General features: G+C 46.1%; 1 protein-coding gene across 1 annotated transcript in view; it reads right to left on the reverse strand.

Moving 5' to 3' along the window:
• Positions 1 to 22114, reverse strand: part of SLC25A1 (solute carrier family 25 member 1) — a 45630-nt gene that overhangs the window by 12387 nt on the left and 11129 nt on the right. Inside the window, exon 2 of the mRNA XM_056859071.1 lies at positions 1286 to 1393. Within this exon, the coding sequence (XP_056715049.1) occupies positions 1286 to 1393 (108 nt within the window). The remainder of the gene's footprint in view (positions 1 to 1285; positions 1394 to 22114) is intronic.

The following is a 22114-nucleotide window of genomic DNA, read 5'->3' on the forward strand; positions in this document are numbered from 1 at the left end:
TGATCTTTCCACACATCTCCCTTGCCACCTCTCCCGCATCACTGGCTGCTTTCACATCGGCTGATTTGGGGCAGCCTTGCAGGGGGAGATGCAGCCTCTAATATTGAGCAGTACAAGAAACCGCAGCACAGAGCGTACATCAACAGAAGGTTACAACCCCGTCTCCTCCAGCCAGGCTGGAACCCTGCCATCCTCTTAACTGATTCAGCTAAGCAACCCTCTAGAGCATGACTCATCAGTTTCTGTCTCCTGAGCAGGAAACCTCTTTCCCTTCATACTGTCACATGGTGTATGCTGCTGGCCAGGTGTATTATGGGATAGCAGACAGCTGTTCAAGAGAGAACTTAATGGACCAAGAATACGAAATGTCCCAAGTTAATGACGAAGAAGAAGAAGGAGGAGGAGGAGGAGGAGGAGGAATAAGAGTTGGTTTTTGTATGCCAACTTTCTCTACCACGTAAGGAAGAATCAAACTAGCTTACAATCACCTTCCCTTGCCCTCCCCACAACAGACACCCTGTGAGGTAGGTGGGGCTGAGAGAACTCTAAGAGAGCTGCGACCAGCCCATGGTCACCCAGCTGGCTTCATGTGTAGGAGTGGGGAAAGCAACTCGGTTCACCAGATTAGCGTCCGCCGCTCATGTGGAGGAGTGGGGAATTAAACCTGGTTCTCCAGATTAGAGTCCACCGCTCCAAACCACCACTCTTAACCACTACGCCATGCTGGCTAGGACGGTCAGTGAGAGCATTTGAGTGGGACTTGTTTACTTTATGAAAGAGGCAGCAATTCTTACAGAAAATATGGCACCCCAATAAGCATTTCCTTTGAAAATTTTCAGTAGGTAGGTTTTGAGTCAGTATCCAAATGAAGGAGAAGTAACAGTTCAATGAGAGAGTCCCTGCTTTGCATGCAGAAGGTTCCCAGTTCAATCCCCAGCACCTCCCGTTAAAAGAAAGCAAATACCAGGTCTGGGAAAGCCCTTTTGTCTGGACAGCTGCTGCCAGTCAGAGTGGCCAATACCAGCTGGATGAAGCAATGGTCTGGTTCGATATAGGTGAGCTTTGCATGTTCACAGGTCCTATGCTCATAACAACCTTGTGAGGTAGGTTAGGCAGAGAAGGCAGCGACTCGCCCAAGACAGTGAACTGAGTGGAGAGTGAAACCTAGGTCTCTTTCATCCTAGTCTAACCATGGCACTAGATCAGCTCAATTCCCACGGCCATTCAGCCAATGCAGAGATCAGCGGGTTTTTAGTCTGACTCCACGGCCAGGCCAAACACTTACCAATGCCTTTGTAGCGTGGAGGATTCGCTTTCTCATCCAACTGGAGCTGAGTTTTCACATACTCTGTGGGGAATGTAATGCAGATCTCGATGCCACCTGCAAGGCCACCTAAGGATGCAAGAAAGAAAGGAAACCAAAATATGACATCAACAGCTTTCTTTGCTGTGCTACGGTGAGTATCCATCAGTGCTGAACACTCTTAGGAGCATGACACATGACAAGCTGCAGTGAGTTCACCCAGAAACAGCGTGCCACCAACACACATTATTACAGTTCATATTTAAGAATTGTGCAGACTTTTTTGCCCAGGGGAACAAATTAGGATAGTTCCTTCCTAAGGAACGTGCCTAGAAAGCAAGATCTGTATGAAAATATGGCTGTATGAAAATATGGCTGTATTTCCCCCCTTGTCACACCTCTAAAAAGAAGAATTCTGTCAGCAATGCTGATTCTACGAACTTGGGCAGTTCATGGGAGGGGGGGGGCATCTTGGCCATCTTCTGGGCACTGGGTGTGTGTGTGGGAGGTAGTTGTGAGTTTCCTGCATTGTGCAGGGGGTTGGACTAGATGACCCTGGTGGTCCCTTCCAACTCTATGATTCTATGATTCTAAGAAGAGTTGGTTTTTATATGCTGACTTTCTCTGCCACTTGAGAATCAAACTGGCTTACAATTGCCTTGCCTTCCCCTCCCCACAACAGACACCTGTGAGGTAGGTGGGGCTGAGAGAGTGTGACTAGCCCAAGGTCACCCAGCTGGCTTCATATGGAGGAGAACTGAATGGGCAGATTTTTGTAGACTGGCAGTTCTATGGTGATCAGCATGGTGTCAACCACAGTGTCAAAAATATATATATGCAAAAGGTACTGTATGAAAAAACTAACTCTTTTGGAAAGCCATAACCCAAATCAAGGACATCATCTATCAAGTACAAATCAGGGGTGTCGAACTCAATTGTTACAAGGGCTGGATATGACATAAATGTCAGTCGGGTCGGGCCATGCCTCGCCAGCCCAGATTAAGAGTGGGGAGGTGGCGGCCTTGGCTGACTCATGGGCCAGATAAGAGCTCTCAAGGGGCTGGATCTGGCCCTCGAACCTAAGGTTGGCACCCCCGGTCTAGAGAGATCGCAAGTGAACACCCCAACTCACAAGCCCCAACATCATTACAGAAAAGTTCTCTGTATTATGATCCTAAGTCACCACACTTTTTTCTACATACAGGGAACTTTTTGGTATGAAAACAGTATTTAATTATGGGAGCTCCCGGTTACAGGTCGTGTTCCCATTGAGGTGATGTGCCTGTATCTATGTATGCATGCACACACACACACACATTCAATCATGGTCAAGCAGGAGGAGAAATCAACTTGTTCCTGCATTTCCTACCAGCCAGATGACGATGAAGGAGGATTCCTCATTTACTTTACAGGGCTGATGCACAAATTCATCCTTAAGTAACCGAGTTCCAGAACAATCCACATTTCAGACAGTCACCTCTGTCCTTATCTCCCCCTCCCACATTCATTGGGGGGAGGGAGAAACGCTTGCCAGTAGTTTTGTTCTGGCCGTTTCTCTCTGTCGTGATCAGCTCCAAGCTGGCTTCTTTCCATACCAGCCAGTCTCTGAATTAACTCTCAACCTCCCACCAAAAAACAAGCAAACAAACCTGCCTCTTGCAAATAAAACTAGATAGGCTCGAAAAACCATCAGATAGAAATATCACCCTTGAGGGCTGCAAAGAAACAACCAATGCAAGGACCCCCCCTCATTGGTCACAAGGAGGAGTCACGTAGCCTGGACAAGTTACCCAGAACAGTCTGCAAGAATTAGGAAGGGGGTCAGCAGTGGACAGATGCAACGCTGAAGCATCCTGCTTGGGGCATGGCAAGGGGGGGGCAGAACAGATATGGGGCAGGATTAACCAACATGATCTGGATGTAGGGTTGCCAGCTCAGGGGTGGGAAATACCTGGAGATTTTGGAGCTGGAGCCTGGGGAGGGCAGGGTATATTGCCATAGAGTCCACCCTCCAAAGCAGCCATTTTCTCCAGGGGAACTGATCTTGGTTATCTGGAGATCAAGTGTAATAATTGGGGGGGGGGGGTGTCCAAGTGCCACGTGGAGGTTGGCAACCCTATCTGGATGACATGGACCGTTGACCATGAGATAGGGGATGTGATAAAAGGGATAAAAGGCAGAAACGATGAGACCTCTGAGAAGAGGGGGCAAGAAAGCTGGACACAAGGACTATTAAGTCCTCTGTGTGCATGTCCCCTTGCATGTTACGTTCATAGGGTGGACATTCCCAGAATTTTAAGTATGGTACAATCAGAGGCCTTGGGGAAGGACGTGGAGAGCTAAGAATAGATGTCTGGACTTATTCTTCTCCAGAGTACTGGAATGCTGATTACCCAAAGCTGTATAAAGCACTCATACCTGATTTATACCACTTCTGAATCTGAAACTGAGCAGACCTACAGAGTTTGCATTAAGCACATCGGAACCAAGACAGCTGGCTTAACCAAGCCATCTAGGTCCGTTCACTTGAAGAAAATGGGAAACTGTAAAGCAAACAAGAGTTCAGTTCCGGTGCAGGATAGCTGATGGAACAGCTATGAAGCTGCCTTATACTGAATCAGACCATTGGTCCATCAAAGTCAGTATGGTCTACTCAGACCAGCAGTGGCTCGCCATGATCTCAGGCAGAGATCTTTCCCATCACCTTCTTGCCTAGTCTCTTTAACTGGAGATCCCAGGGATTGAACCTGGGACCTTCTGCATGCCAAGCAGAGGCTCTACCACTGAGCCACGGCCCCTCCTCAAGTCAGCACAATCCTCAACATCTGAATTTTTTTGACACATAAATACAGCTACCCACCCTCACCAGCAGCATAAGAACACCTTGATTTATTGGAGAGAGAAGCCAGTGGCTCAATAGTTAAGCATCTGCTTGGCATGCAGAAGGTTCCCTGGTTCAATCCCCAGCATCTCCAGTTAAAAGGATCAGGTGGTAGTTGCGGTGAAAGACCTCAGCTTGAGACCCTGGAGAGCCACTGCCAGACTGAGTAGACAATACTGACCTTGATGAACCAGTGGTCCAATCCACTGTAAGGTGGCTTCACACATTCAGTATCATCAACAGGCCTACACAGATCTCCAAGGGACTCCAGTCGGTGCATTGGAGAAGACACAGGGAAAGATCTTTTCCCCCTCTGCAAACTATTTATTTAGTGCATTCCTAAACCATGCTCGGAGCTCGATTCCAAGGCACACAATGGCCAATTTGGATAAGAACCGCATGGAGAAGGGAGCTTAAAGCCTCCCCGTCACACACTATTTTCCTGGCCTTAGGGTTGCCAGGTCCCTCTTCACCATTGGGGGGAGGTTTTTTGGGCGGAGCCTGAGGAGGGCAGGGTTTGGGGAGGGGAGGGACTTCAGTGCCATAGAGTCCATTGCCAAAGCGGCCATTTTCTTCAGGTGAACTGATCTCTATTGGCTGGAGATCAGTTGTAATAGCAGGAGATCTTCTGCTATTACCTGGAGGTTGGTAATCCTACCCGGCCTGCCATGGAAGTTTGTGGGATATAAATGAAGTCAATTAATAGATATATCTTAGCCCATTTCCCTTTAGTTAGGCATAATCTTTGTTTTGATCACTTACATAGACTAAGCATATGATCCCTTCACATAGTACAGGAAACAAAAATCTGCATTTTAGAGGTCTCTAACACAAGAACATGTTTTACTTTAGGCACATTCACCTTTCAAAATGTGTATTCTAGTATGCACTTGCTGAAAACGTAAAGAACGAAGCAACAATTAGGAAGAAAATTTTTTTGGTACATATAATTCTCTCGCTCCCATCTGTAAAGAAAGAAAACCTACAGAGAGCCAGGAAGATAATGGAAAGTGTCTTTCAGAAGCACTTTGTGGGGGTTGCAAGGCAAGCGTAAAAGCATTTCAAGTATTTCGTTTACAGCAACAACTGCCTGACAAACAGAAAACACACACATGCCCCAACAACTCACATCCCTGCCACAAGGCAAAAAAGCTGTTTAGGTGCATTAAGAATTGGGTACTTTATGGTTGGCAATTCGTGATTGTACTGGAACCCTGCACATGAATGCAGCATGAGCCGAAACACACATGTGCGTACACACACACAGACTTTGCTTCTCTACAGGTTCCCCATTTTTGTTTAAATTCTTAACACCTACAAATGTAAGCCTCCAATCCTCTTCACAGAGGAAGAACTTCAGTCAAGACAGACTAGTGGTGGGTTATAAAAGCTCACAAACCAGTTGCGAACAAGAAGAAGCCCAGTTTGGGTGGTTTTCCTCATGTGGGGAGAAGGAGAGGGCATCATCTCATAGGCTTTCAGCCAGGACCATAAATGTTGCTTTGAGCTCCTGGGCAGAAGGATAGGGCAAAAACACAATTCTAATTTAAAAAAAAAACAACAAGAACAAGATTTTGTCTCCAGAGGGTTGAAGATGTTCTAAGGGAGTCTGAGGTTGTGCCTCTCTGAATGCACAAAGCAGGTGACCAACACAAAGTTTTGCAAAACTGGAAAAAGGGGTTGTGACATGGATTCCATAGAGTGTCAAGGACACAACCCTGCTGTTTCAAAATAACCAACAGCGCCCCCATTACTAAGGTCCAGCTCTAGAGCGAGGGTCATCTGGCAGTCTCTTCCACTGAAGAGAAGCTTCAGAAGCTCTTCAACTGGCAGTCTCTTCCACTGAAGAGAAGCTCTGATGTAGCTTCTTATTTTCATGGCCAGCTGGTGTACACACCCCTACTCACTCTCCAACAGGCCTGAAACCTGACCTACCCAGGCAGGGAAAATCCACCACCACGTTATATGCCTGCCAACCAGCCAAGTGCCCCGCACCCTCTGTCATTCACAAGGCACATTACCGAGCATGACTCAGCAATGCGAGAGGCACCCTGCCAGTTATCACTGGCCGGCCGGCTACACACCCAGCCAACGTCCCAGTCGGCAAAATTAAATGGAAACAGGAATCAGCTGAGAAGCCGCAGGGTTCAGATTGACAAAGCTGACGGCGGACCCTGAAGGGAATATATTCAGTGTATGCTGAAAATCCTATTAAATGAGAATTTGGCTGGTGGGCAATGGGTTCCTAAGTTAAGGTGGCAAACAAGAAACAAATAGAAGTACCCAATAGTTTACGATTAAGGAAGACTGTATGAATGATCGGGTCAGAAGTGTTCAGCACAACAGTCAATAGATATTATCTAAGTGTACAAAAAATAGTATATGAGAGCCAGGTGGTGTAGTGGTTAAGAGGGGTGCACTTTAATCTGGAGAACGGAGTTTGACTCCCCACTCCACCACATGAAGCCTGCTGGGTGACCTTGGGCTAGTCACAGTTCTCTCCAAACTCTCTCAGCCCCATCTACCTCATCAGGTTGCTGTTCTGGGGTGGGGGGAAGGAAAGGCGATTGTAAGCCCCTTTGAGACTCCTTAAAGGTAGAGAAAAAGCAGGGTATAAAAGCCGTCTTATGGAATTGTGTCACCTGTCTCCTATGATGACACGAGTACTGTCCAATAGGCACCCATGGGGCTTACGTAACCATAACCTACACAGCCCTTGTAAGCTGGCAGGGGAGAAAATGCAATTTCACCAACACACTCAACTAGCTACCTTGAAGAAAAATTGGATCCCCCACAATAACCAAGTAACCGTGGAGCATGGCACGTGCCCAAAATGATATTCCATTTCCAGCTGTGGCCTTGATTGAAGGTGGATCTAATTCCATTCTCAACACATTGTTGGGCAGGTATTTATTTTCAAAATTATTGAATTTTTTTTTCACAATAAGCCACTCCCTTGCTGTCAGCAAATCAGGGTGGGGATTTTGGAGCTTCCATCATGCCTTGGGCAACTCTGAACAAATCCTGTTCCCAATACTTGAAGGGGCAGGGAGAGAAGAATCAGGGCTCCAAAAATTACCCTTTGCGACAGGTACTCCCAGGTATTTGTGTGGACAGATAATTAAAAACCAGAAAAATTTACCCCCTCCCACACACACAAATCATTATTTGGGGAGGGGCTGTAGCTCAGTGGTAGAGCATCTGCTTGGCATGCAGAAGGTACCAGGTTCAATCCCCGGCATCTCCAGTTTAAGGGACTAGGCAAGTAGGTGATGGGAAAGACCTTTCTCTGCCTGAGACCCTGGAGAGCGGCTGCCGGTTTGAGTAGACAATACTGACTTTGATGGACTGAGGGTCTGATTCAGTATAAGGCAGCTTCATGTGTTCATTATTGAACAGCCTCAGAAGCAGACATAATTCACCAGCCTATGGAGAACAGCAGGAAATGATACAAAAAACACAACAGTTTTCCAAAGACTGAACCACTGTCACAAAGTGCCCCTCAGCCCCCCAGAAATCTTTGCAACCAAAGGACCTTGTGAGCCATTCCCAGAGATTCAAAAAGAATCAGCTCTCCCCGAACACTAAAAACTAAGCTACTAAATGTTACTTGAGAAACAGGTTTTCTATACACACCCCACCCTCAGAGTTAAAACAGAGCCAACACTCCTCTGCATTCCCCTCCAAAGCTTAGAACACCAAAGCCAACCCAACTGAAGACTGAACAAAACTTCCTTCTAGGGTAACACAGCTTTCAACAATCGCCACTGTATAGAGCTCTGATTTCTGGCAATAAATAAATAAATCCAAACTCAATACAATTTGGCCTCCATTCCAGCCCACTGATCCAGAAAAAAATCAAAGTCCTATCTTTTGACTTTGTTGAAAAACCCCTCACTGTAGCGGATAGCTCAGTTTCTTCCCACACCCCAACAATGGCGATCCTTTACAATTTCTCAGACGCCAAGGTTAAAAATCAGCTGGTTTCAGTGGGACCACATTGCTAGGATACCAACCTAGAGGGCAGAGCCGCTGAGCTCGCCTTCAGAACAGGTACTACTCGATGATAGCCAGAATGTAGGCTTCGCTTTTAACTACTTGGCGGCAGCTGCTTCAAGCATAATCTATAAAGACACAGTAATGAACACTTTTAAACCACATCAGCACACAAATACTTCTAGAGTCCAAAGAAATCAGCTGTGCCTAAGGTTCGAAAAGGAAGGCGGGGGTTTAAAAAATAGGCGATGCTCCATATTATCAGGCAAGCAGATTGCTTTCATTCAACTGGATCCATCCCAAGGGACTGGATTGAGAAGGTCCCAGTGAGCAGAATAGCATCGACCATAAGTAGAACAGTATCTTCTGGTCCTACGCTGTAATTAAGATCCAATGAAGCTAGCCAGAGCTATGGGGGATCTGAAAACTCAAGGTTTGCAGATGCTCTCTCTAAAATAACTGTTTGGGGGTAAAAGAAAGGGGGAATTGGGATTTCCCTTCCCTTTCAATTCCTTGAGGGTCACCCACTTGTAAATTTATATACTGTAACAGCTGTAATTCCAGGTCATCTGCATGATTTTAGTACGTGCCGAGCAAACTCCCAACATCTGGCTTCCCGTTTTGCAGAAGGGCTTTCACTTCCGCGAGAATGGCTTTCCATGGGGGGGCTCTGCTCCGCTGGGACTCTTGCACGCAGAGGAGCAAGGCATTCAGACAGGATCGTTCAGGGTTTGCATCATAAACTTCCCCAGTGCCAAATGCCATGTAACAGTTGCAAAGAATCCTAGACTAAAGAATGGCAAGTTGGTTTAAATACCCTTCCCCAACCACAAAGCTTTATGGAAAACAGGGGCAGCAAAAAAACAACAACCTGTAGCTTAGGAAATGCTCAGAAGGAAGTGAGTGGAAGGAATTGTTTCATGTGCGCACATCAGCAGCACAGACCATTTTTCGCTACTCTCAACCCTTCCTACTGGGAATAAGGAGTCCACAAGACAGCAGAAACAATGATGTCCCTCTCAGCAGATTATGGGATGGCCCAGAGAAGACAATTAACATGGATGCTGTGGGGATAAGGCTGCTGCGGAGTTCGGGCTCTGTTCTTTGCAACTCCTGGCCATGTGAACCCCCTTTTAAAAGAGTATGTCCTGACCTGGTTGGTCCAGACTAGCCCAATCGTGTCACATCTCAGAATCTAAGCAGGGTCGGACCTGGGAGACCACCAAGGAATACCAGGGTCGTAACGCAGAGGCAGGCAATGGAAACCACCTCTATTTGGCTCTTGTCTTGGAAACCCTATGGGGGTTGCCGTACATCAGCTGCGAATTGATGGCAAAACAGAACCAGCAGCAAAATCCGATTGGTCAGCTGCTTGCATGCCATTCAATGTCCAACTAAACAACAGTCTTCACTAGCGCCTCAAGACTAAGCAGGTGCCAGTTCAACTGAGAAGGTGCCTCCACAGAGAACGCCCTGTGCATGGTAGACACCCCCTTTGCTTCTGAAGGAGAAGGCAGACAGGGTTGGATCTCAGATGAAGATGTTAACTATTGAGCATGTCTGTATGGGAGGGAGTGGTCCAGATACTCTAGGTTCCAGAGCATGCAGGGGCTTCCCAAGTCAAAGCCATGACTTTGGCTAGCTTCTACTGAGTGTGGGACTAGGATCTGGGATGGCCAGGTTCAAATCCACACACTGCAAGGGAAAATTGAAGAAGAAGAAGAGTTGGTTTTTATATGCTGACTTTCTCTACCACTTAAGGGAGACTCAAACCGGCTTACAATCACCTTCCCTTCCCCTCCCCAGATACCCTGTGAAGTGGGTGGGGCTGAGAGAGTGTGATTAGCCCAAGGCCACCCAGCTGGCTTCGTGTGTAGGAGCGGGGAAACAAATCCAGTTCACCAGATTAGCATCTGCCACTCATGTGGAGGAGTGGGAAATCAAACCCGGTTCTCCAGATCAGAGTCCACTGCTTCAAACCACCACTCTTTACTACACCATGCTGGATGATCTTGGGCCAGTGTGTCTGTCTGTCTGTCTTTTTGTTTGTCTCTCTCTCGCACACACAGCCTAACCCTTATTGCACAGGGTTATGGTGAGTATAAAATGAAGAAGCCAATACTTGGCTGGAACAAAGAAATAAACTCAAGGAAGCAACGCAGGAAAGCGACACCTGGACTCTCCAGTTAGCAGCTGCTGCTGAAGCTCTGTTGCGCAGGAAGAGAGCTCTCGGTAGGGGAAAAGTCCTCTCTGCCTTCAGGCGAGAGATGACGGGACGTGCCACAACACCCTCCGTTACAGCTGGGCACCCTGCCCAAATCAGAAACCTATTGGCACGGCGTACTTGACAAGAGAAGAGAGGCAACTTCAGCAAAGCTGCTCAGCTTGAAAATCTGGTCCCAGTTAGCAAGGCATGCACTGCTAGAAGTTGGCAAGATAGTATCGGCAAAATATGCCTGGCACAGATTTAGACCTCAATCCTTACAGAAACTACATCTTGTTTTTCAACTGAAATGAAATTGGGTCGGGGGGAAAGGAATTCAGAAGCTCAGAGCAGAAATTTGCAAGAACAGATTTGCCGTATGGTGAAAAGTCCTTGCACTCAAAATTGCCAGTTATTATCGAGGTGAGCCATCCACAAGACACCCACAATTCATTAGGGAGGCCCGATAGATCACACTCACACACACAAAGTATTCCCTGTCTTTCAAACAGCAATTCCAAGTGTCAATCTAACTGGTAAAGTACTTCACTTCTATAATATCTGCATGACTTCTTTAGCAGGGGTTAAAATGACTCCAAAGGGTTTTTTCCTTTGCTTTGCCCAAACAGCGTCCATTTCATATCCTCGGCATTGAGAACAGATGATGCTGTCTTCAAAAAGGGAATCCTAAGTTAGACAGAAATGCCCTAGTACGACAGCAGTCATTCCAATCAATGCCAAAACTGCCTATACTACTTAAATATCCCTGGGGAAGTCACAGTACACCACTGCTGGATCTCTGAACCACTGCTGATTATGTGCAAACTCTGCAGAGTAGAAGCAGAGTCAGGAGTTTCACTGCAAACTGGAAATGCACTGCCAATGCTATCACGGCCAAATGCTCCAGATAAATCATGAGTTCACTGCTGGTCAAGTCAGTATGGTGGAGTGGTTAAGATGGCAAAATAGGACCTAGCAGATCCAGCTGCAAATCCCCACTCTGCAATGAAGCTAGCCAAGGGACCTTGAGCCATTCACTGTCTCAGTCTCAGCCCACAGCCGCCAGTATGCCACCGCAATTTCACTGGAAGGAGGACTGCAGGATAAAAGCATACCAGATAAAGGTAAAGGTAGTCCCCTGTGCAAGCACCGGGTCATTCCTGACCCATGGGGTGATGTCACATCCTGACGTTTACTAGGCAGACTCTGTTTGCCAGTGCCTTCCCCAGTCAACTTCCCTTTACCCCCAGCAAGCTGGGTACTCATTTGACCGACCTCGGAAGGATGGAAGGCTGAGTCAACCTTGAGCCGGCTACCTGAAACCAACTTCCATTGGGATTGAACTCAGGTCGTGAGCAGAACTTTGACTGCAGTACTGCAGCTTACCACTCTGCACCATGGGGCTCTTATAAAAGCACACTAGGCAGACAATTTTTAAATGCCTTTGATCTCAATATTTCTGGCACAAAGAGATCAGCTGCGACACAGGGATTTAGGTGGGACGTCTTGAAGTCTTAGCACAAACACCATGAAGTTGCAACAAACCCTCCCTAACAAAAGGTTTCCCCTCCCCCTGCTGTGCAAAGAAAAGCAAGCATTTTAAATTTGCCCAAGGAGCTCTTAGCTTTTTCACTTTCTCCTTCCTTGAGTGGTGCCTACTGAGAGCCTCTCTAGTCTTAAACTGAAAAGCAAGTCAGTGGGGAAGGGAAGAAGCAAGAGAGATGGAGAGAGCGTGATTAACTGGAGCAATGAATTTGTAAAATCACTGCCATGATCTCCACCTGTCCCTAGAAGGGCAGCAATTAGATAGTAAAACTGTACTCAGAAGCCTTAGCCTACAAGTAAAGGCCTTCCTGGTGAGAATTCTGTCTGCCCCAATTTGAAATTAGGGATTCGGTTCCTGCAGAATGGTGCACCAAAAAAGTGAGCTCCCCAAACTCCACATTGCCCCAATTCACTGAGCATTCATCCCAAATGTGTATGCTGTAGCCCCACAATATCATGCAGAGAGTCTAGAATGTTTAATGCATCTTTCCAAGTATCTAAATCATGAGTCAACTGAGCATGAGTCTAGTATGCAGGGGAAAAGAATACATGTATCTAGTCTTACAACTACAAAACTCATGAGGCAGTGTAACACAAGAGAAGAAGTAGGCACATAAGACAACCAAATATGACAGATGGCACCTCAGGTCTCTGGCAGCCACACGAATTCCCTTTCTTCTACCTGGCTACATCCAAATGAATGTGAACAAATGGAACATCAGCCAACGCCAGACTGGTTTCTCATGAAAATCCATTAATCTCTGCCATGATCTCAAGATTATTTATCTGTGTGAGTCACAGAACAAGAGCCGGCAAAAACTGTTCACAATTATTTCAAGTCACTATTTTGAAATATATGGCACTAAGCAACATTCTCCAGGGTTGGTGCTATAATGCCTGACTTAATTCTTGCTCCACACTAAAATTAACATTCTGAATAATAAGCATCTCTCTTCTAGAATGACGTACAGTACGGGCATATATAAAAATCCAGATTTTCTGATTCGAGACCCACATTATAAAGGCAGGATTTTATTTTTTGAAGTAACAGGCCATCTTCAGAAAAATCTGCACTGGCTCACCCTTCCCTCCAAGAAGCTGAGGGCAGCAGCGTAGTTCACACAACAATACTACGGGCAGGCTGAAAAGTGAGCTTCATGGCTGACTGAGGATTTGAACCTGGGTCTCCTGAGTCACAGTCCAACACTCTATGCACTACACCAGAGGTTCCCAAACTGTGCTTCGCAAAGCATCTCCTAGTGCTCCGTGAAGAGATTGGAAAGAAAAACAGTACTGTCATTCGGTTTAGTATATAGGTAAAAGTAAAGGTCCCCTGTGTAAGCACCTGGTCATTCCTGACCCATGGGGTGACGTCACATCCTGATGTTTACGAGGCAGACTTTTGTTTACAGGGTGGTTTGCCAGTGCCTTCCCCAGTCATCTTCCCTTTACCCCCAGCAAGCTGGGTACTCATTTTACTGACCTCAGAAGGATGGAAGGCTAAGTCAATCTTGAGCCGGCTACCTGAAACCGACTTCCGTCGGGATTGAACTCAGGTCATGAGCAGAGCTTTTGACTGCAGCTTACCACTCTGCACCACGGGGCTATGTGAAAATTAGTGCTTCGTGACGAATTTCTCTCCTGAAAAGTGCTCCATGACTCAAAAAGTTTGGGAACTTCTTACGAATATGCAAAACTTAAGGTGTAACATAGCAGAGTAATAGATATGAGTATTCAGATGTATATTAGTATTTACATCCTAAGTGGTACAAGCTGAAATGATTAGATAATTGATCTATATGTAATAACGAGTAGAAATAGAGAGTGTAGTAAAACTAGAAGGGGAGAATAAATTTAATAAATATTGTACAACTCTTAAGTGGAAAATGGGAAAGTAGTTGGAATAGTCAGGAATGTAACTATAATAAAAGCAGATATAATGGCAACGGTAACAGGATAGTATATCAAGTAGATTAATCTTCTTTTTAATGATACAAAATGCGAGTTTATGAAATGGCAATTGTTTACCGGAACCCCAAGATGGGTGAAAAAAAGACTGTGTGAATGTGCATGTTTGTTAATGTTTTGTTTTATAAAATTTATAATAAAATAAAAAGTTTGGGAACTTCTGCACTACGCTATACACAACGTGATGGTTGGAGGGATCCAATAAGAAACGGCCAGCAGCGCAGGCCTGCATTCAGCCCAAACCAGCGGCAAGCAATCTGGAAGCAGCAGGCCAGCTTTGGTCAAGAGACTGGTTGGCCAGGTAGGGGAAAGGGAACTCGTGTGGCTGCCAGAGCCCCGAGGTGCCGTCTGTCACCACTTCTACGATACCTGAGAGGGTCGCGAATGACCTTCAGCGGAGAAAACACGGAGCTGTCTCTCTTTGGCTCCAGCTCACGAGGACGCAGACAGAGCGTCACGTCTCCTGCTCCGGCAGTTACAGAACACGGGTCGAGGGGTTAAAGTCCGCAGCGCTTCTCCGTGGCCCCACTAAGACAACATGTCAGCAAGGGGTCAGTTTATAAAGCTCGGGCCAAAGGCTGCAGCCTGCAATTTTGTGGCGGGGAGGATGCCGTGATGCGGACGTGTGCAAATGATCTTAAAAGACAAGCATGGGTAGAACGCTGCCTGCCCGTTTTTCCTGCAAACAATAACAGCAAGATACAACAGAACAGAGCCAAAGAACCACAAAAAGTTCCTGGAATAACCTTGGGCAGGGGAAAAGATCAGAGGATGGATCGACTCTATAAAGGAAGCCACGACCCACAATTTGCAAGACCTGAGCAAGGCTGTTAAGGATAGGATGTTTTGGAGGACGTTGATTCATGGGGTGGCCATGAGTCGGAAGCGACTTGATGGCACTTAACACACACACACAAGGGTAAAGGAGGTGGAAGAGTTTGCACTGCCTCTTCCATTGGAGGACCTGTGTGGTGCAGTGGTCAAAGGACCCACCGAACACTGGAGAGACCCAAGTTCGAATCTCCACTCTGCCACAAAGCTGACTGTGTAACCTTAGGCTCATCACTCACTTCCAGCCTCACCTTCCGACAGAGCTGGGGAGGACGAGACAAGGCAGACAAAACCACACATACCAGAATGAGCTCCTTGGAGGCAGGATGTTATAAATAACTAGGGTTGCTAGGTCCCTCTTCCCCACTGGCGGGAGGTTTTTGGGGATTGAGCCTGAGGAGGGCGGGATTCGGGGAGGGGACTTCAATGCCATAGAGTCCAATTGCCAAAGTGGCCATTTTCTCCAGGGGAACTGATCTCTATTGGCTGGAGATCAGTTGTAATAGCAGGAGATCTTCAGCTAATACCTGGAGGTTAGTGAATCCCTAAGGAAATGATCTCGGTACACAGCCACTAATTTAAATGACCCATAGTCATTCTCATGAACAGCAAATCTGCAGTCAGAGATATTATTGCACAGTCTGAGGAAGCATATTGCACTTTTATGCGAAACAAGGAGATATAACCGGGAACTTGTCATCATTTACGTGCCATATATATCATAACAACAAAAGCGCATAGCCATAGAAGCTAGCGTTTAAAATCGGCTCAACCAGCAGTAAAGGCGATAGAATCATCGGATTGGTCTACGCGGGATCAGCTGACCGCGATTGAGAACACTTTGAATTCGCATTGCCTGATTTGTGGAGAAGTATAACACATCTTAAGGACTTTATGGACCTTGCTGCTGGTCGTAAGAAATATTCCCCCTGGGGGTATTATAACTTGGAATAATTGTATTACAAAGAAAAAAACTGTGTAAATGCATACAAGCCTAATTGACATTGATTTCAGGCTGTTTGTAGTTTAGAACTTAGTTATATAGTGTTAAGCATATACAGTGTGCATATTGCAGTAACATATTAGTAAAAGTGCATATGTTAAAGAAAATTAGTGGCTGTGTACTGAGATCATTTCCTTAGGGATTCACTAACCTTATATCAATACCTGGAGGTTGGCAACCCTATAAATCACACACACCCACACAAACAAACAAATAAATAAATAGAAGAAACCTCTGTTTTTTGGCAAGGAGGCACTGGAAACAGGCACTGGGGTGGTTGTGGGTTCTCCTGCCTTTTCCCCATAGGAATGACTGGCAGCCATTCACATACATCAATATGAGGTGTACTCAAGGAGAGCCTTGTAAGGTGGGCGTGCTGCCCCAGCCATTCAAGAACCAAGCATGTTCCTGGATGCACAGCCCCCTTTCCGTGCTTTGCATTTCTTGGCCACACTGCCACAATGAGGGAATGCTTCAAACAAACATTTATATAAATGTAAAGAGATGAAGCCCTGAGCTGGATAGCCCCAGGCTAGCCTGATCTGATCAGATCTCAGAAGCTCAACAGGGTTGGTCGTGGCTAGTATTTGGATGGGAGACCTCCAAGGAATACCAGGGTCGTAGGGTTGCCAGGTCCCTCTTCGCCACTGGGGGGAGGTTTTTGGGGCAGAGCCTGAGGAGGGCTGGGTTTGGGGAGGGGAGGGACTTCAATGCCATAGAGTCCAATGGCCAAAGTGGCCATTTTCTCCAGGGGAACCGATCTCTATCAGCTGGAGATCAGTTATAATAGCAGGAGAACTCCAGCTAGTTCCTGGAGGCTAGCAACCCTACAGGGTTGTGACACAGAGGCCTGTAATACTAAGCTACCTCTTCAGCCAGGGGTCAGCCCCTGAACCTGTTTTCAATTTGGGGACTCTTGGACTCTGACGTAAACGCAATGGACTTTAGGCACTAACAAAGCACCGCTCTCTCAGGGCAGTGGAAGCATCACCAGATCTATGCCAAAGGTGAGATCAGATCTATGCCAAAGGTGAGATCGCACACAGTTCTATCATGATTTTTCTGCCAATATTTTTTTCTTTAAAAAATGCCATGTTCTTGCTGGGGAGGGGGAACACCACTTGCAAATTGCTTTTACCCTTGCTGGGAAAACTCTAGTGCGAGGGAGTCGATTTTTCGGCAGGAAGATGGGGGGAAAGAGCAAACTCATCCAGGGGAGAAAAAAAAAATGATCGCAGACCACGTTTACCGTGTCGTTCCACGCTAAAGACTTTCAAAACCAAGCAGGCAAAATAGATCTGAGGCAAGTTCGCCGGCAAAAAGCAAAGCACACTGTCATAATCAGACGGAAGCGTTTTATTTATATAGCAGACGCATTAAGAGGCGGCCAAGTTTAATGCCGGATTTCTCATTCCTTTTCTCGCTGGTTGTCAGCGTGGCAACTGCAGCCTTGTAAGCCGAGATGTTACAGTCAGATGATAAAGAGAGCTTTGGACGTGCAGAACGGCCACGGGTAAGCTACCGCCTTTCTATGCACGGTGTTGTCAGGCAGGCAAATAAGGTGGGCAAACAAAAGTCGGAGATAACACTGCAGAAGAGGATGAGGCAACCGGGACTTCTCCCTCGTTCTGCAGGAACTGGCTTATGCTCCAGCTACCTTTGCTTCCACATTTCACAACCTCTGGCTTATCGAGCTTTAAAAATGTACACACCGCATGACATGGTATTTTCGAGAATTTCAGACACAAAGTAAAAAGGTCAAGGCAGCTTTTATGGTTTTATTTAAAGGGGATGTAGCTCAGTGGCAGAGCACACGCTTTGCGCGTATGAGGCCCCGGGTTCAATCCCCGGCATCTCCACATTTAGGTGAGGGGCTGTGGCTCAGTGGTACAGCATCTGCTTGGCACGCAGAAGGTCCCAGGTTCAATCCCCAGCATCTCCTGTTAAAGGGACCAGGCAAGTAGGCGATGAGAAAGACCTCTGCCTGAGACCCTGGAGAGCCGCTGCCGGTCAATACTGATTTGATAGACAATAGACAATACTGATTTGATGGACTGAGGGTCTGATTATAAGGCAGCTTCATGTGTTTTTGTGTTCAGAATGCTGTGAAACAATCCACATGTACAAAAGCAACTTTAAAAAAAAACCAATCCCCTTGATTTTGTTTCCCTCCCCACAAAACCACTCCCTCCAACCCCTCTTCCTTTTTCCTTTTCATGTTTCTCTTTTTATTTATTTGCTTCATTTGGAAGGTCAACAATCAAGATTCACTTTCTTTTTTTTAATTTTTTTATTTCTTTTTACAAATAAACACAACATAAAAACATTCAAACATAAACAATCAACATATTACAATTTATATGGAGCTTACTTTTTAATTACATCTTAATAATTAACTTTTTAAGATTACAATACTCTATATTCTCATAACTCTTCATATCTGATAATATATTTATTGTTAAACCATGCATGACCTCAATCACTTCTGTTTTGGCTTAATTCTATTCTTAATTAAAGAAAATTCTCTCCAGGATCAGAGGAGCATGCCAAATATATTAGGTGCTGTGGAACACAGGCAGGATGGTGCTGCTGCAGTCGTGTTGTTTGTGGGCTTCCTAGAGGCACCTGGTTGGCCACTGTGGGAACAGACTGCTGGACGTGATGGGCCTTGGCCTGATCCAGCAGGGCTTTTCTTATGTTCTTATGTAACAGTTTTCCTGAAATTCTGACATTGGTCTATTGTGCATCAAAGATATTAGTTTAGCCATGGTTGCATATTCTGTTAGTTTATTAATCCAGTCAGTCAAATCTGGGTATTTTTCTGGCTTCCATTTTGCCGCAGTCATATACTTAAATAGTTCCCTACGTGTTTTGGGGATATTGTTTGACAAGATATTTAATAGCATATTTTTCAGATCCAATACAAACTTGAGTTTGAATATTATTATTTTTCATTTCATCATGTATCATTATCCAATATTTTCTTGCTTTCTTACATGTCCACCACATATGATAAAATGCTGCATCAGTATTCTGATTCACTTTCTTTCGAACACCACATCCCAAGGTTCCTGTGCAAAGAAGCTTGAGCACTTTTCATATGCAGAGCGCAAAACCTTCTGTCAGGAAGAGAGAAGGGATGCTTGTCGTGTCAGCTAGCTGTCAGACAGAGGTGCTGAGCCACTCAAGGGTGACAGCTCATTCCAAACTATGCGCTGATACACTCGTGGGATCCAGAGACAGCCATCACGAGCCCAGAACAAGCACATTTTTTAAAAAAGCTGTTTTAACCCCTACATCCCTAACCTAATCCCTTAAAAAGGATATTACAGAGCTTGAGAAGGTGCATAAAAGTGCAACCAAAATGATCAGGGGGCTAGAGCAACTGCCCTATGAGAAGCGGTTAAAACACTTAGGGCAGTTTAGCTTGGAAAGAAGGTGGCTAAGGGGAGACATGATAGAGGTCTATAAAATTATGCATGGTTTGGAGAGAGTGGACAGGGAGAAGCTTTTCTCCCTCTCTCATAATACTAGAACGCGGGGTCATCTGCTGAAGCTGGAGGGTGAGAGATTCAAAACTGATCAAAGTATTTCTTCACACAACGCATAGTTAAATGGTGGAACTCCCTGCCCCAGGATGTGGTGATGGCTGCCAACTTGGAAGGTTTCAAGAGGGGAGTGGACATGTTCATGGAGGGGTATTCATGGTTACTAGTCAGAATGGATACTAGTCATGATGCATACCTATTCTCTCCAGGATCAGAGGAGCATGCCGAATATATTAGGTGCTTTGGAACACATGCAGGATGGTGCTGCTGCAGTTGTCTTGTTTGGGGGCTTGTTTGGAGGCACATGTTTGGAGGCACTTGGTTGGCCACTGTGTGAACAGACTGCTGGACTTAATGGGCCTTGGTCTGATCCAGCATGGCTTTTCTTATGTTCTAAGCGAGGACCCAGCTAAGGTGAGCTAACCAAAGAAATTAGTCTCCAATTTTCACACACAGAATCTTAGCTTAGTGGACATAGGAAGCTGCCTCGGTCAGACCAATGCTCCATCCAGTGTCTATGCTGGCAGGCAACCAGGGCCGGTGCCAGTCATTTTTGTGCCCTAGGCAAGGCTAACTACTTGTGACCCCCCACAATGCTAACCAATTTTCAAAAACAATTGTCTTGTGGAAAAAAACAAAAGCACAACACTTTTTATAAGACGTTACAACTAATTATATTCCATAGCACTGTTGTGGTCCTTATCTTAAAATAAAAGATATAAATTGTCAGTTGCATTTTTTTTCAAGAAACTACTCTGTTTAAAACTGTGCCCATCAGGCCTGTCCTGCACCCCTCTGAGCTCTGCGCCCTAGGCGACCGTCTGGTTTGCCTAATGATAGCACCGGCCCTGCAGGCAACGGCTCTCCAGGACCTGGGGGAGAGAAAGGGCTTTGCCAGCACCCGGTATTCAAGATGCTTCGACTGGAGATATTTTAACAGGGACTTCCTGCATGCAGCCTGCCACCGAGCCACAGTCTCTCTCCGAAGCAGAACAGGTTTGCAAGAATAATGCCCGAGGTTCAGATTCTGACATCTCCCATTAAAACAGAAGCATGGAGAAAAAGCATTCACCGTACTTTAGCAAGAAAACCAAAAATGGATCCAAATGAAACGTTCAGCTCTGGTCCTGCCAACTGTTACAAGCTGGGTGGGGGCTGAAAGGTTACTTTTAAGTGCCAGAAAGATAGAGGTGAGTGGTAGTCCAAAAGAGAGAGACTCTACAGCAGGTAGGGTTGCCAGCTCTGGGTTGGGAAATACCTGGAGATTTTGGGGGTGGAGCCTAAGGAGGGCGGGGTTTGGGGAGAGGAGGGACTTCAATGCCACGGAGTCCAATGGCCAAAGCGGCCAATTTCTCCAGGGGAAGTGATCTCCGTCGCCTGGAGATCAGTTGTAATAGCGGGAGATGGCCAGCCGACACCTGGAAGTTGGCAACCCTAGCAGCAGGCTTGGCTCATTGACTGCGAGTTCCTAACTCCTGATCTACAGCCCTCTATATGCACCCTTTCATAAAGATCTCAAATATAATGGAACCAACAATCAGACGCATTATGCACACAAATGTGCAATCATTCTGGGATCTGCCATTTTGCAAGAACAGCTAGAGATCTCGAACAGACAATTCTCAACACCCTCTTCAAGCAAAAACTCCCAGGCTTCTCGGTGGAGGGAAAGAAATCAATACATCTGTAGCGCGAATATGTTAGGTTTTATAGGTGGACTCTCCTGCCTTTAAGAGCTCCGGTCGTATGAAAGCTGCTCATTCTCAATGAGACAACTGCAGGGTTTGTTTGTTTTCCTTTCAGTGGATCCACCAGATCAATAAAATAGAAAACTGATATACCAAAGAACATCTTCAATAAGATTAAGGCATCCCACAGCCAATTTATTTTCCCCCGCCTAAAAGGATTGATGGCTCCCAGCTGGCGGGAACAGCGCTCATTACCTTCCCTGACAGTTCAGTTTGTTTAATACAATTAAGCCCAGGAGCCAGGCAAGCCAAAACGCCCCAGACATTTACAGATCTCTGCGCATTGCTTTACGGGAGACGCAGAGGCCAATTTCTCAGCGCTGTTATTTTTCAACAGCATGAAAAACACATTACAATAAACCCCTGGTTTTGACATGCAGTTTTGTTACAGGTAATACATGCAGCTCTGCACTAATTTCACGGCCGTGTGCAAAGGAATCTTTGATTGGGATGAAAAGAACTAATGCCAGCGGGGTTCTTCGTTAGGAAAAATGAGTATTTGGAGCACAAAAAAGGTGAAAGGGCTTCTACGTTTCATTTTAATTGGATATTTATATCCCTCTTTTCTCCCCAATGGGGACCCAAACCGACTTGCATCCCTCTCTTTGCCATGCTATCTTTGGGGCGCAACCCAGTCACAGTTCCTCTTTCCCTCCCGGCTCCCTAGGGATGCCAGGTCCCTCTTCGCCCCCGGCGGGAGGTTTTTGGGGCGGAGCCTGAGGCGGGCAGAGTTTGAGGAGGGGAGGGACTTCAATGCCATAGAGTCCAATGGCCAAAGCGGCCATTTTCTCCAGGTGAACTGATCTCTATCGGCTGGAGATCAGTTGTAAAAGCAGGGGATCGCCTGTTAATACCTGGAGGTCGGCAACCCTACTGCTCCCCCAGCTCCATCCCAACCCCTTCTCTGCTTTTCTTACAGCGACGTTTTCAAAGTTTCTCCACTTCCTTCTTTTCAAGTCAGAGTCACACCTTGGTCTCTCCCTGAGTTTTCTTTCCCCTTTTATACTTGAGGAACAACATCCTCCAGATCATGGCCGTAACCAGACAGACATGGATTTTCCAAGTGATCTATAAGGTATGGGAAGTGC

This window comes from Euleptes europaea, chromosome 13, assembly GCF_029931775.1.
Source record: "Euleptes europaea isolate rEulEur1 chromosome 13, rEulEur1.hap1, whole genome shotgun sequence".
In the NCBI taxonomy this organism is placed as follows: Eukaryota; Metazoa; Chordata; class Lepidosauria; order Squamata; family Sphaerodactylidae; genus Euleptes; species Euleptes europaea.